Source organism: Falco rusticolus, chromosome 7 (genome assembly GCF_015220075.1).
Source record: "Falco rusticolus isolate bFalRus1 chromosome 7, bFalRus1.pri, whole genome shotgun sequence".
Classification (NCBI taxonomy): Eukaryota; Metazoa; Chordata; class Aves; order Falconiformes; family Falconidae; genus Falco; species Falco rusticolus.
In genome coordinates this window covers 11841150-11855509 of record NC_051193.1, presented here as the reverse complement: position 1 = coordinate 11855509, position 14360 = coordinate 11841150, and the positions used below count along the sequence as shown (strand labels likewise).

Genomic DNA, 14360 nt, shown 5'->3' with positions numbered 1-14360 from the left:
GGACACCTCCTCCATCCCTCCTCCTTCCGTCTCCTCCCTGGGGCAGAGGTTTGTCCCTTAAGCTCATATCAACTTTTCCTGGCTGTGGGACCGTTGCTTTAGCTGGAATTGCCCAGCTGGACCAGGACCTGGCAAGGAGGCCACTGGTCAGATGTGATTTAGCTGAGACCGACGAAATTATTGGGAAGCTGCAGGCGAGCAGGGATGGGATGTGGGTGTAGGCAGCCGTGGGAGTGGTCTGGGACACCAGTGGGAGAGGGATGGCTGCTGTCAGCTGGAGGCCTGACAGGAGAAGGGTCGGGATCCCTGTCCCTTGGCTTAGCTTTGCCACAGGGCTCCCGTCTGCTCCCAGGGCAGGGGGATGCCAGGGAAGGGCTGAGGGGGACCACAGCTCCCTGCCTCTATTCTCTCTGCTGATGCAGGTGGTGCCAAAACTCACCCTTTTCAGAAACTGTTTCTCTTCCTCTCCTTCCTTTAAGCAGCCTGGGCCCTTGGTAAGCTCCTTGTTGCCTGGGCTGTCCCTCTGGCCAGCCCCCGTAGTGCACACCTGCCCAGAAGATGCCAGCTCCCACTGCCCCATCACAGGGGATCTTTCAACAAGCAAAGGGGACTATGATGTCCCTTTCTGCCTGGCTCAGAGCTGAAGTGCACCCCAAGACAATGTCCCTCTCATTCCCAGCTCCTCCTTCCAGCTGCAGGGATGCATCAGCCCTAACCCAAAGGGAAAGCGACTGAGACGTACGGTTTGTGCAGGATATCCGTGGCTCCTCCCACTGCCCGTTGGGCTGGCACCGAATCGTGGGCACGTGGCGCTGGATGTAGCCTTGGTTGCACTGGTACCGCACCATGGAGTTTATTTCGTAGCGATCTTTCTTCCGACCGAAGGTCCTGGCGTTCTCCACCACGGGGGGGTCCCCACAGGCCACTGCAGGAGATGGGTAGAGACACGGAGAGCTCGAGGGGTCCTGCCTGGCTGAGCGAGCAGCTTGCACCCGGGCAGCTCCTGCCTGCCTAGCACAGGCTGGGCATCCACAGCCTTGACACTCCCACACGAAAAAATTTAAATCCCTCTGAGATTGCCTCTGTCCACAAACAAGTAGGGGCAGGGGTATATGGAAATCCTGTGGCCTTGAAATTAAGCAGTGGTCTGCCTCTGGGTTCCATTCCTGCCTCTTGGAGAAAGCAGCAAGGGCCAGGCATTAAAGCAGCCACTTGCCTCTGTGGGAGGGCATGGAGCTGGTGTGCAGGAGTGATGCTGCAGCCAGGGTACGGCTCTGCCTGGGGGTGCGAAACCCCATCCTTGGTGGCTCATCTTACTTGTTTTCAAGCTGTTGGGAAACTTTCTTCTAAAGCCTTGGCCAACTTCTATTGTTATTGCCTTCAGCCTCTTTGACCACCCTTTGCAGTGACAAAACCCACATTCATGTGCACTGGGGGGTGCCACTCCAGCCCCGCAGCCACTGCCTGAGCCCCCCATCCTTGCTGGCGCAGCACAGCATACTGACCTGTTCCTTTCTTGCAAGTGAAAGGGAGGTGATAGTTGCAGGGAACGTCATTCCATTCGCCTTGCTCATGCCAGATCATCACAACGCAGTCCTCACCCGCCGCGAAGAAGTTATCGGGTTGGTTGGGCCGCCAGTTCTCAAATTGCTGCAGAGAGAGGAAAGCCCTTCGCCTAAGGTTGAGCTCTTCCCTCTCCTGCTCCCTCCTTCATCCTTGCTGCTGCCTTCCCCATGCCTCTCACCAGCAAAGACCATGGGTTGCCAGCACTGCTACTGCAGCGGTTATTTCTATTGTGATGGTGCCCAGGAGCTTTAGCTGAGCAGCTTTACTAGAGGCTTGGAAAAACCATGAGCCATACAAAGTTTAGGGCTGCCTCCACTCAATGCTCAACCAAAGCGCTCAGCACGTAACTCACAGGGCTCTTCCCACCCAAGGGGAACCTCTTCCCCCACCGAAAGCCAGTGCCTGCCCGCACCGCGGGCCGTGGGCTCACCAGGGGGTGTCCGTCGGACCAGCGGAAGTCGTTCTCGACAGTTCTGTCACTGAGGCCGATCCACTGGTAGTCCTGTGCATGGCCTGGAAGAGCCAGAGGGGGAGAGGAGAGTGGATCATGGTTCCCCTACACCTTATGTTTCTTTACCATCTCAGCTGTCCCTGTCACCTCTGAGTCATTCAGTTCCTTCCCAGTCACTAGCCCCCAATGTCCCTTTTGCCCTGCATCATGCTTGTCCATCTCCCTCCCCACTCAGCATGCCATGAGCGTGAATCCACCCACGCTGACATGGGTCACCGTACTTGTTGCATCAAGTGAACACGTTGTGAACAAGCCACATCAGCAATGTGGTCAGAGCAAAGATCTCGCCTAGCCAAGAAAGGGCCCTCTTCTGTCTCATGGCTCAAGGTTCTTCCTTTCCCACGCAAGGGTGAGGCCTCATCAGGAAATATGTACACACCAGTGGGGGAAACTGTGGTTTTTATGTCATTCTGGATGAATCTGCCCATAGACTTGGAGTCTAATGGAAGGACCCTGCCTAGCCTCAGGCTGCCCTCAGCACTCACTGTTCACAAATTCTTGCTCCTCTGGGGTGATGATACTGCTCAGGTGGGCTTGATGTTGTCGGCATCTGGTCTCTGCATCCATCCAAGTCTCCCTCTCTTCAAAGTGCCTGTAGCAGTGGCCCTGGAACTTGGTCCAGCCTTCCTCACAGTTTTCCAGGTCTGAAACACACAAAGGAGGGATGAAAAGGAGTTGGTGCATGGGTCTGGAAGTCTTCCAACTCACCTCTTAGAAGCTCATGCTCTTATGGCATGGGACAACACATGGTCACTTCCACTAAAAAGCAAACCCTTATGGGAAATCCCAGGGGAAATTATCAGAAGGCATCCAAGACACACACACACACACACAGAGGGGAACCTGTGTTGAAGACCCCGTGTTTGCAGTAACATGGCCAGTGCTATGAGAAAACTTCAGTGGTGCAAACTTATTCCTGAGCAATTCAATCCCTGTGTCATGGACTCTGTTCTTGAGGAACAGACCAAGCAGGAACACCTCTCTTCCCAGTTGTGCTGGCCTGCAGAGTTTTCTTGCTTTGGAAAGAAACTCCAAAATCTGAATCCAGTTGTCCACGGTCAACACACATGTGTTGAAAATGAAAGAGGGGAGGACAGCCCAGGTTTGGATGGTTGGATCACGTGGTGCTGGGGCTCTGGAGGAGAAGCAAGCCTACCGAGATGGGAGAAAAGAGATGGAGGCAGGAACTTAGCATGGTGGAGAGAGAAAATGAAATCTCAAGGAAAAGCTTGGAAGCGGCTAGGGAAGTACAGAAATTCCTCAACTTTTCAGAACATATTTTACCATCTGAGAGACACTGAAGAGCAGAATCCATCAATTAAAAAAAGCAAAACCACAGGTGGGGAGAGCAGAGGCCAATGGAGAAACCACCAGAAAACACCATCAGCAGCTTCCATGCAATGCAACACCACACATCTGCTCCATGTGACTGAAGGAAACAGAAAATGAAATGTGTTTAGTCTCAGCCTTTTAGATACCTGTCTACCATCCTTTCTCAGGCACTTGCTGATCTTGGAGTGATAGGCTTTCATGAGTCCTCATGCCTCTCTCCCTTTCCAGTAAGGTTTTCTGTACTTCATTTCTTTCTTCTTTGTTAAACTCGGTAGGTCAAAGCACTTGTCACCTTCAGCCACAGTAATTCCTCCTAATCTACCCTTCTGGTGTTCTTTGAACTGAAGATTGCAGATCCTTCATAGATGTTGGAAGGGTTGATAGTTTGCTGAGGCACTAAAAACATTTTCTTGCCTTCTTCAACAGGTCACGTGGATTATCTGGAAGCAGCTGAAGCTGTAAGGATTCTTGGCCTTTGCAGGCAGATTGCTTGCACAAGGTGAGCAGAGAACATGCTCCGTCTTTTGAGATTTAAGACTCTTTTCCAGCAGCTTGAATGCCACCTCTTGTCATCACAGCTTTGGGGATGGGACAGCACATGGCACAGATCCTCAGCAGGACATTTCCTAGGAGAAAGGCCACGCTTTCCTACATAGCTGTTACTTATGGGGAAATGAGACAGCAATCATCTTGGAAAATAATGGCAAAAATCTTGTTCCCTGGCAGGGACACTGTCATGGTGACAAAGATTGGCTGTGTGCACAGACAGCAGAGCCCACCTACGGTGTCCTGCTGTTCTTGGAGACTGACAGAAAGGATGGTCTGCCTCACGGGAATAATGAACGCTTATACTCCCCACTGAATTCGGGGCACTGGCTTCCTCTTACATCTCCCGGGCTATAGCCCCCAGGCACCATGAGCCCATAAATCAGAGGAAACTAAGTCTGGCTTGGGCCAAACAAGATTGTAAGCAGCTGCAGGGTAGAACCTCTTGTTGAATTACAGGGATCTTCAACAACAGGTAGCAACGATGGGTAAATACGGGCCTGATTAGGTTGCATTAGGAAACTGATGTTAAGGCAGCACAATTCCTGCCCAGATGGTCCAATGATTGTGAACTGCCTTCTTATGGTCTGCTCCCAATGTTTGTATGGGAAGCAGAAAAAGAGATGAAGAGGAAGAGGAGGAGAAAAATCCAATATATACTATCATTACTTGTGCCAAGGTGAAGAAGACACTACAACCTTATTTCTCTTTTGTTTGAGCAAGGCAGGAGAGCTTCCCCTCAGCTAAGCTGATAAAAGTTTGGACTTTCACCAGCTTTAAGAAAAAAAAAAAGCTCAACTCTTTTTATTTCCTTGTAGAAACAAAAAGAAGTATTAGTGCAGATCAGAGTACCTAATTTTGATGGAAAAATAGGTCACTTCACATTCTCTCAAAGATGTGTATTCCCTGCTGATTTTGCCACAGGAAGCTACGTTGAAGATGACAAAAATGTCATGCTGTGTCAAATTGGTGGAGATTCCTGGAGTGAATGAGGCTTCTCTCAGCTGCATCTTCACAGAGAGAAACACAATCATTTTTCATGGCTCAGTTGAAATATCCTTCTATGAAATTCCAGTCTAGCAGAGAAAGTTTGCCTGGGGTGAGGATGTACTCAGATGTTTCCTTACTGTTACAGATGAACAGAAAGACCCTTGACCCAGAGAGACAGTGACTTGTGTGATCAACATTGTTATGATGTGTATGGAACTTCACTAGAGAAACTTAAAAAAGAGTAAGTTGAAGAAGACACCAGAAGCTCCTGCTTAGGTGTCTTAAAAGACATGGTGTCATGACGAACAAACTAATTAAAATATATAAGGAAAAGTCTCAAAGCTTTTCCCTAGTGTACTTCACGCTGCTGTTAGAGGTTAGCTTACTGAGATGAGGGCAGGACTAATGGGACCACTTGGGATCAGCTTTTTTTGGGGGTAGGGTGGCAACAAGGTCGTGCAGCAGTTAGTAAGATTAGCTGAAGCCAGGTAGGCCGTACCGATCTCACACAGGTCCCCTCCGTAGCTGGGAAGGCATAAGCATTTGAAAGAGTCGATGCCATCAACGCAGGTAGCTCCATTCAGACAGGGGCTTGAGTGGCACTCATCAGTGTCTGCAAGAAATCAAGGGCTTCCATTAGGGCTCTGGGCAGACAACTCAACTACCAGGAGAACTTGTTTCCTTGCTTGTTTAGGATGGAATATCAGTTGTTTTGGGGAAACTTGGGAGTTTCTAGGGTCTTATTTTAGAACGTACTGCCACTGCTGCTGCTGGAAGAATGAAGGCATGAGACCCAACCCACCCTACAAGGAAGACATTGGCTTTCTGTCACTTGATGGTTGAACACCACTCTGAAGATAGCAGTACCAGCTCAGCAAGATGTATCCAATACACAGCACTCAGTGTCTTTGACAGCTGTGGTAACTCTTCCTTGTCCGCTGTCTCTGCCTGATGCATCAAGTGTGTTAACTTGTGTCTGTGTCTTCACCAGTTATGGGTCTATGAGGAAGAAAATGTGGAATGTTCATAAGTGATGGAAACATCCTGAAACAGATCTCTATCTCCTAACTGGTCTTCCTTGCTGCCAGTGATCGCTACTAGTTTTTTCCTAACCATAATTTAGATGACGTTCTGGGGCAAGACATCTCTTCTCAGTGAAGTTGAAGAAAGTGCAGAGAAGAAAAGAACTGGGTTCAAAGGTGTTCAGAGGCCCTAAATTTTTTCTCTTTGAGGATCTTAGGCCTAACTATAGGTGCCTCTTCCTTGCTGAAGAATACTGGAATGCAGTGCTATTTTCTCCAGACCTGTCCCCACTATGCACCTTTTTGCTTGTGATGGGGGTGGAAGAAGATGATAAGTCTTTTCCAGCTGTAGACTCCATCTTGGTGGAGGAAACTACTTCTAGTTTGCCATCTAGATAGAACAGCCCTTAAAATCCTTTTAGCTTTTCTGGAGGCAAAAAGAGAAGTTGGTATGGAAAGAGTTTGACTCCCCAACACTCCAATGTTTCTCAACTTGCTAATTAGCACAAGCCTGGGTAGTAGATGCCACCATTTGGTAGCACTTCCACCCCCTGTCATCTTGGGGCAGAAGGAAAGAAGGAAGAATAGATGCTCTGAAGAAGGCCACAGGTAGCCAGTTTGTATCTATATACTGCAAAATCTAGCTTGTGCTCTTCTCCCAGTGTCGCTCTAGACTGAGCCTCAATCCTATTTATTGATCTTTGGAATCAGAGGAAGAGTCATTCAAATCGGAGAGATTTCAGAGATGTTCAGAAACAAGGAGGAGGACTGAGGACAAAAGGGGGAGCACATCCACGCAAGTTAGGTTAAATGGTGACAGGTTAGATCCTCATGCAAGACGTTTCTCTCTTTCATGGTCAGAAGAAATGTAAGGCTTTAGAGGTGCTGACTAACTCTCCGTGCTCTTCTTGTGGATGAGAGGGGTTAGTGAGGAAACTTTCAAAGATGATAGACATGCTGGCTATGGAAATACCAGAGCAGAGCAGTGACTCCGCAAGGTCTCTGTTCATCTTCTGGTTGGGGTATATTCAGTCAGATATTGTCTCCTTGAAGATCAGTGGCCCAGCTGCTCAGTGTCCCTAGACACGTGTGAGCAGATGCATGTTATACCCTATGTCACTGCATGGTCACTCAGTGGCTAATGTCTGATATGTTAACTAAAAGTTGACAAGTTCCATAACGTGCCTAAGTGATGGAAAAAATTCCTTCTGACCTTGGATGGTAAATCCGTTTGTGCTTTGGAACAAGAAGATTGTCATTTTTATTTCAGGCTGTATCACTGCAAGCAATGCAATTATTCCTCAGATGGCCGATGAACTTCTTACTCCAGTTTCGCAGTTTTCCTCTGAGAGAAGGTATTTTTTTCTCTGGATTGCCCTTCTAAGTACTCATGAATGCTTTCTGGATTTCTTTGTTCACTGCAACAGGAAGAGAATTCCTGTTTCCATGACACTAATAAATACTTTGAGACTTTCCAGAACAAAATGGGGGTCACAGGCCTAAGTAGAAGAGAGGAGCTGAACTTGGCTGAGTATGGCTTATTAGTCACACTTGGAGTTCCTAGAAGATAGAGAGCATAAAGGAAAGTGAGGTATCCTGAGGGATGATTACAACTCTAGAGGCCCCTTGGGCTTCCCAACAGCAGTGGCAGCAGAAGTTTGTGTTGACTCCAGTGGGCTCCAGCTGAACAAGTAAGGAAAGGCTCTCATTTGTCCGTTAGGCTCCACGAAGTGGACAGCAGGCTGCAGGAGTGAGAACGAAGCGCGTACAAAAGCTAAAGCGGAACATTTAGCAGGGAATCATGAGTCTTCAGCTGTCTTTGGCCATGTGGGCTAGAAACTGGCACATCCGAGATCTCTTCTGAGATGCAGGAGACCTGCTGTGAGTTGCCATCCCTGGTCTTAGAGAAGGGAGCAGGCACACAAGTGCAAAGTCATTGCCACAAATTTCCAGCTGGAAAATAACACTGGAACAGAATTTCCTTTTACAGATATTGTACATAATATGATTGCACATATTATATATGCTGTAAAAACAAATCTCTGCATATAATATATGTTATATATATCTCTGTACTTATACACATATATTTTTACATATCACACATAGAAAAAGGGTGTGTACTTGTAGGTAGTGATGGAAAAACAGACAACAAATACAAGTGAGACACAGGCAAGTTTTCTTCCCAGAAGCATGCTGCAAATGGCTGAAGAGAAGATGTTTTAAACGCACGATGATCATAAATACCAGACTCTTCCTTCAACTCATTGGGCTGTTGGAGCAGTGACCCTGTCTCTATCTAGATGCAGAATCACCTCACCAAGCTGATACCAAGAAACTGAAACACATCTGGTGGGCTGGAGGAAGTGTCGCTGGTCCTCCCAGAAAATCTGCGTCTTGGAGGTCTTTTAGAAAAGTAAGTTCTAAATCGCAAAATTGGCAGTGATGTTGTCTTTGTATACCATGGCAAGTCAGTTTGTGGGTGTTTCTAGCATATCACATCTAAGTGATATTTATGGGAGGTGAGAACTCTAGTTAAAAAAAAATAATCCCATCTATCATGCAACAAAGCTATTTTCTTCATAACCTTTTATATACCATAAACGTGTCCACTTCCATATTGTTTAGAGCTAGATGAGGCTAGTAAATCACTGTACACATCTTCAGCCAGCTGAAAAGCCCACTGCACGCTAGGTGTGCCAGCTCTGCGCAGCATGGAGCAAGCTCCCGATTCCACAGCACCGGCTGCTGGGTAGCTTGACACTCAAGGATCTTATGCAGACACGAGCTATTTATTTGCTTGGGTGAGCAGTCATTCAAAAAGTCTGCTTTGAGATGCAGCTCAAATGCTTATCAACCGACAAGACAAGACTACTTCTATTATTACCCAGCCCTAACAAAGGACAAGTGATGTGGCATGGAATGCAGAACAGAGGCAGCCTTGCTTTCCAGAGCTTCAGCTCTGAAACAAAGACAGGGGAGAAGATGCCTTGCAGTGCCAAGCATAGGAAGCCCATTTAGAACATATTATTAACTCACTTTTTGAGGATAATGCAAAATTAGCAGCACTTTAGAAGACGATTCGTACTGCAGTTAATATTGCCCAGAAGTTGCAAAAGATTATTCAAATCTGTTTTCTCAACAGTTTCTATTTTTTGCTACTAACAGGACCCAAGGTCTAACTTCTAGATTAAAACAACCCAACAAAACAATTAAAACAAAATATCCGATGTTAACAGGGTCTTGCATCTGGAAGATGTAAACTGTTGGCTGGAGAAAGCAAGGGCAGTTACACAGCTACAATGCAAACTTTGAATTTGTTTCACCATTTTCTTACTAAGATTCCTTTTACATTGCAGCTACATACTATATTTAGTCAGAACTATTTTCTTCTGGTGCAACTAAACACAATGTAAGTATTCTCCCAGTGCCTTTGAAAACAATTTTCTGTACTAGATCATGGAAATTGGAAAGAGAAATCCTTTAGAAATGAAAGAGAAATAGATTGGTGCTGGTTTTGCTCAGAAGGTAAATGGCATGCAAAAGTGAACATGCAGCGTCAGTGGTGAGAAGGAAATGCTTTTAAAATCCTTCTTCCCAAGTTAAGAAGACAATACTAGAATCAGTGCTAACACTTTTAAAACAGTACAGTCCGGGCATTTCTCTCAATGGCAGCCTGTATGGAAGACGAGCAAAAATACCCATTAAAAAAGGTCAGCTTTGTGCTTAAAACATCTACTAAGAAAAAGCAGCTTGTGAACAGAGAGGATGCTATTACCCCAAACCTGAACAAACTGTATAGTTTTCCTGAAGCTGCAATTGGTTTAGAAATATACACTCGGGTTTAAACTCCTATTTTTGTTTCATAGAGAGGAAAAGGTAAGACAGAAGGACAAGGCATTTTCGGGACAGCCAACAGTCCCTTTTGAGCCCTTCACCCTTTCTTTATAAGCTTCTTGTAAGTGCAATTATCTAAACAGGGAATCAGACCAGCTAGGTAATTACCTTCTAGAGACTGAGGGAAAAATAAAGTCATCCAGGTACAAATAAAATTTGCTTTTCAGAGGCTCCTGGGAGGTGGGGAAACAGTTCTCACACATTTTAAGTGAAATGCTGGCATCAAACTTCAGATAGCCAGCTAGTGACTTAATTAATTAATTAGCAATTAAGTCACTGAAATGATTAAGTACAACAGTTAAACCAAAGTCTCCATGCTGCAGAAGGGGCAGATATTGCTACAGCCTTAAAAAGTTACATTCATTCAGGGAACAGCAAGTTTCCAGGAGAACCTGTTGATTTGTCCAACACTCTCATGGAAGGAGAACTCAGGACATCTCTGCCTCCAAAATACTATGTGTGGAAGTCAACTGACTTATATATAATGCTAGTTATGGACATTAGGTTGCCTCTTCAGAGAAAGGCTTTAATTAAGCTAATAAACTTCTGATGCAAAATAGACAGTATATCCAGGAGACATCAAAACACCCGGTCAGCCACAAGTGGTTTGTGCTTTTGCTTGCCCTCAAAGCCAGGACTGGTACCTCCAACTCCTTCCTGAGAGCATAGTCTTCATTCCACGTCAGGTCAAACATTATGAATCAGGTAAATATTTTCTAGATTTTTTCTTCTGGGTTGATCTTCTCTGGACCAACAAAACTCTATCCCTCAGACTTCCAGGGTGTGAAGAACAAGGAAAGCCCACCAAGACCTTTCCTTGTTTGCCTTCTAACCTTCATCTCTGTTGGGGCCATAGGCAGCAGACTTCATGAACTTGTTTCAGCAGAGACAAACAAAACTTAACATAAATATCTGCCTTTTCAGCACATTTCTCTTTTTTTCCCCCAACTTGAGCGAAGTTTTTAAGTCATTCACTGGTCAGAGTGCTCCAAACCACAGTCTTTCATTGAAGTGCCAGCTATTTTTTCAGCTAATAATTATTTGTCTTCAAATCTTACCAGAAGCAAAAAGACCCGCTGAGTTGGCACAACTCTGGATGAAGAAGCCAAGCCTATGGACAATTCTTCAAGCTTGTGGAGTTCCTGTCCTCGTGGAAGAATCAAACTGCTGACTAAAGACGCGTGCATGCATAGCCTTCAGTTTGGTTAAATACTGAAAAATACTGGCACTCCAAGTGTTAACCTTCGGTCTTCTTGTGCTTCTGGCTCTGAGTTTGAGAGAGAAGTAGAGGCTAGAGCAGAGCAGAAAAATACCACTCTACTTAAATCATCCTACTAAAAAGACTGCTGGATCCAACTGGAACCCTTCGATGAAAGGACAAGAGGGCAGTGGCCACATGCCTCCGTGCTCCTCGCTCTAAGCTCCTTCTGTAAGCTGAACTAGCTTCACCTGTGCTTTCATGTTAGTCAAAATTAATTGCACTCAGCGGTCATCAACTACATCCTGCAAACTCTAAGCACAGCACAACACACAGATATCAGAACTGATCTTCTTGTAAGATCAGTTAATTTCCAGACTAGGAAGCTTCAGGTAAAAAGGCAGACGCAACATGGGAAATAGATTTTGGGTTCCAGCCTATGGTTCTTCCATGTAGACTTTCCATGGTCACAATCCCCAGAGCACTGTAAAGAGTAACGACCCAAAAAAGGAAATCTGTGATTTTTCTCCTATTTTTTTTCTTCTTCTTTTGTCATCACTTTGCTCTAATTCTTTAGAAGAATTTCTCCTTGTTGCAGGGGTGTTGCAAGTTCAAGGTCAACAAGCTTTTTTGCCATCTAGATGATCTGCCTTCAGACCCTGACCAGGACTGTATTTAACCCTATAGGGACACTGTAGTAAAGAGGCTTACCAATAAAAAGGGAAATTTTACCCTAGAATATCTTCCCTAGTGGGAGCACCAGCCATGCACATGTACTCAAGCCTGTCTCTAGTTTATAAAGATTGTATGGTTAAACTTCATGCAGTCGTCACTACCTCTCTCTGTCACCTGCTAAAAAAACCCAGCTGCTACATCGTCATCTCTGTGACTTGCAAATACACAACATGTTCCAATTTCAGAACATTTTTCAAACTTCTTCACACATGAGCTGCTGAACACATGGTTTTCTTTCAAAATTCTTTGCAAGAATGTTGGCTAACAAACGCTTCGAAGAATCTGGCAATCGCCTTGTGGGTAATTTAGAAAAAGAAAAAGCAGTGAAATAAAACCATTCTGTGGGGCCAATATTTTTTAAGTTTTTTTTTTTTGGCTGAGCCTCACTGGCTACTTTGCTTCCTTCCCCTCAGCCCTGCCTTTGGTGGTTTGTTTTGTGGCTTGGACACGGCAGTGGGCATGGTCCAAAAGCAGAGCCCATTAGGTCTGCAAGGAGGGTTTTTGGGTGTATCACTCCTGCAGCACCCTGCCAAGCCCCAGATGTCATGCCAGGCTGGACCAGTGTGGTGGCGATGAGCTCGCTGACTTCCCCTCACCCACTCCTGCTGCATCCTCTATGCAGCTGCTCAGCAGAGACACACAGGACCTCAAATGTGTTATGAGCAGGACTGAACAAAGGTTTGTGATTACCTGTTTTCTCAGAGGGAGAGAAGTGATGCAGGGGAAAACGCAGTGACTCATTCAAAACACTTTGGGGGTGGAAATGATGTTAGAAACCAGGCTGAGCTTCACAAAGCCCTGCACTTACAGACCCTTACTGAGTCCAGAGCTACCCGTGTTGAATGGTGTAAATTAACCAAAGAGAAGCAGTTCAGGAAGTAGTGGGGGAAAGGGGTGGAATTAATATTACTTTTGCTAGAAGGAACTGAACATACATTTTGTACCGTACTTAAGCAACATGTCCTACCTGAATGTATGGCCCATTGAGAACTGAGCATATGTAGGACCTTCATACAACAGCACAAGCATCGATGGTTTTCAAATGGGGCTTGTCCCCAGGAGCCTGCTCCTGGCTGCAGCAAAGTGAAACTAAGCTGTGGCTAAGGATGTTGCAGGACACCCTGTGTTACCAGACTCGGGCTCTTCCCTTGGCCAAGAAGCAGCCACCGGTGGGCCCAACAACGTCCTATCCCATTTTCTTCTAATTGTAGTATCCTAATTCCACCATGGCATGTGAGCACTGTTTTGAGGATGCTTGTCAGAAAGCTAGCAGAGTGCTTTCACCATAAATGATTACCTAGATTTAAATATTGTGTCTGTTTATACTTGGCAGCAAGGGATCCTACCAAGACAGAGCACTAGAATGCCAGAAAGGGGCAGGGTGGAAGGAAGGACATTTATCAGCAGAGCTGACAAAAGGGAGTGGTGCTTTGAGCAGTCTCACCCATTTAGCTTGTTCTAGCTGCAGAAAACAGCATAAGACACAGACCAGAGGCTGGCCACACTCTATGCAGAAGGGATAGAGCAGTTTGCCTGATACAAACACTGTACTCAGTGCAGATGATGCCGAGAGCAGAGATTTTTGTCCCCAGCTGGCTTGCTGTGCTTCTTACCCCTTGGCACTTCAAAGCTGTTAGTGGCCAGCCTCCCACTCTGGGGCAAGCGCTATGAAACACTTGGGGATGCAGGCAGCAAGTCAACACACCACAGAAAGAGAAACAAAACAAGACAGAGACTTGCAACCTGTCTTATCCAACTTCTCAGCTGCGCTCCCTGGCCAGGGTGGGAGTCTCTGTGGGTGGAGCTGTCTTTGCTCTTGTTTCCAAAAGAGAAGAAAAAAATTGTTGTTTTCTCTAGATTATAGCAACAGTTTAGAGCAATTTCAGAGGGGGCGTGAATGCCCTAGTGCCTTCCCCAGCTATATCACACCCAGGGACCTGCTCACGCTGGCTCTCAATGACCATTCACAGAATACTCTTTTTTTGAGCCCCCACCTCTGGCAGCACTGAGAGGAAAGCTTGCCTGTGCCCCAGTGATGACCTGGGTATACTGGGAGACACAAGCAGGCGATGCCTCCATCATGTTCCTGGCAGGTGCCAGCTCCATCAGGCTGCTCATCATGGCTGGGGTGCAGCCGTGCCTGCCAGGAACGGCGGTTCAGAGGAGTGATTGACGCCTGCTGCTGTGGTGCAGGGGAGGAAAGCCAGATATGCATCCCCTGGTGCTTCCCTTGAAGTCCTGGGTCGCGTAATTGCCATGGGCAGGCAGGAGAGAGGCCCTGGAGGCTTCTGGGGATGCAGTTATGGTGGCTGGATAATTGCACTACCTGCCCAAACACAGGCTATCGTTTGTTAAGACAGAAGCTATTAAACTTGGCTTGTGTCAGACACAGCGTGGCCATCGGGGCCGGGCCAGTGACCGTCCCCCTGCGCTGGGCACTGGTGCGGCCGCCCCTCGAATCCTGGGGTCAGCGCTGGCCCCTCACTGCAGGGGGGACACTGAGGGGCTGCAGCGTGTCCAGAGCCGGGCAGGGGCTGGGGAAGGGGCTGGGGCACAAGAACCA

General features: G+C 46.7%; 1 protein-coding gene across 1 annotated transcript in view; it reads right to left on the bottom strand.

Moving 5' to 3' along the window:
- Positions 1-14360, bottom strand: part of ACAN (aggrecan) — a 28224-nt gene that overhangs the window by 1032 nt on the left and 12832 nt on the right. The window contains exons 12-15 of the mRNA XM_037395890.1: positions 2563-2721; positions 1997-2079; positions 1506-1650; positions 743-925 (exon numbers count right to left, since the gene is read on the bottom strand). Of these exons, the coding sequence (XP_037251787.1) occupies positions 743-925; positions 1506-1650; positions 1997-2079; positions 2563-2721 (570 nt within the window). The remainder of the gene's footprint in view (positions 1-742; positions 926-1505; positions 1651-1996; positions 2080-2562; positions 2722-14360) is intronic.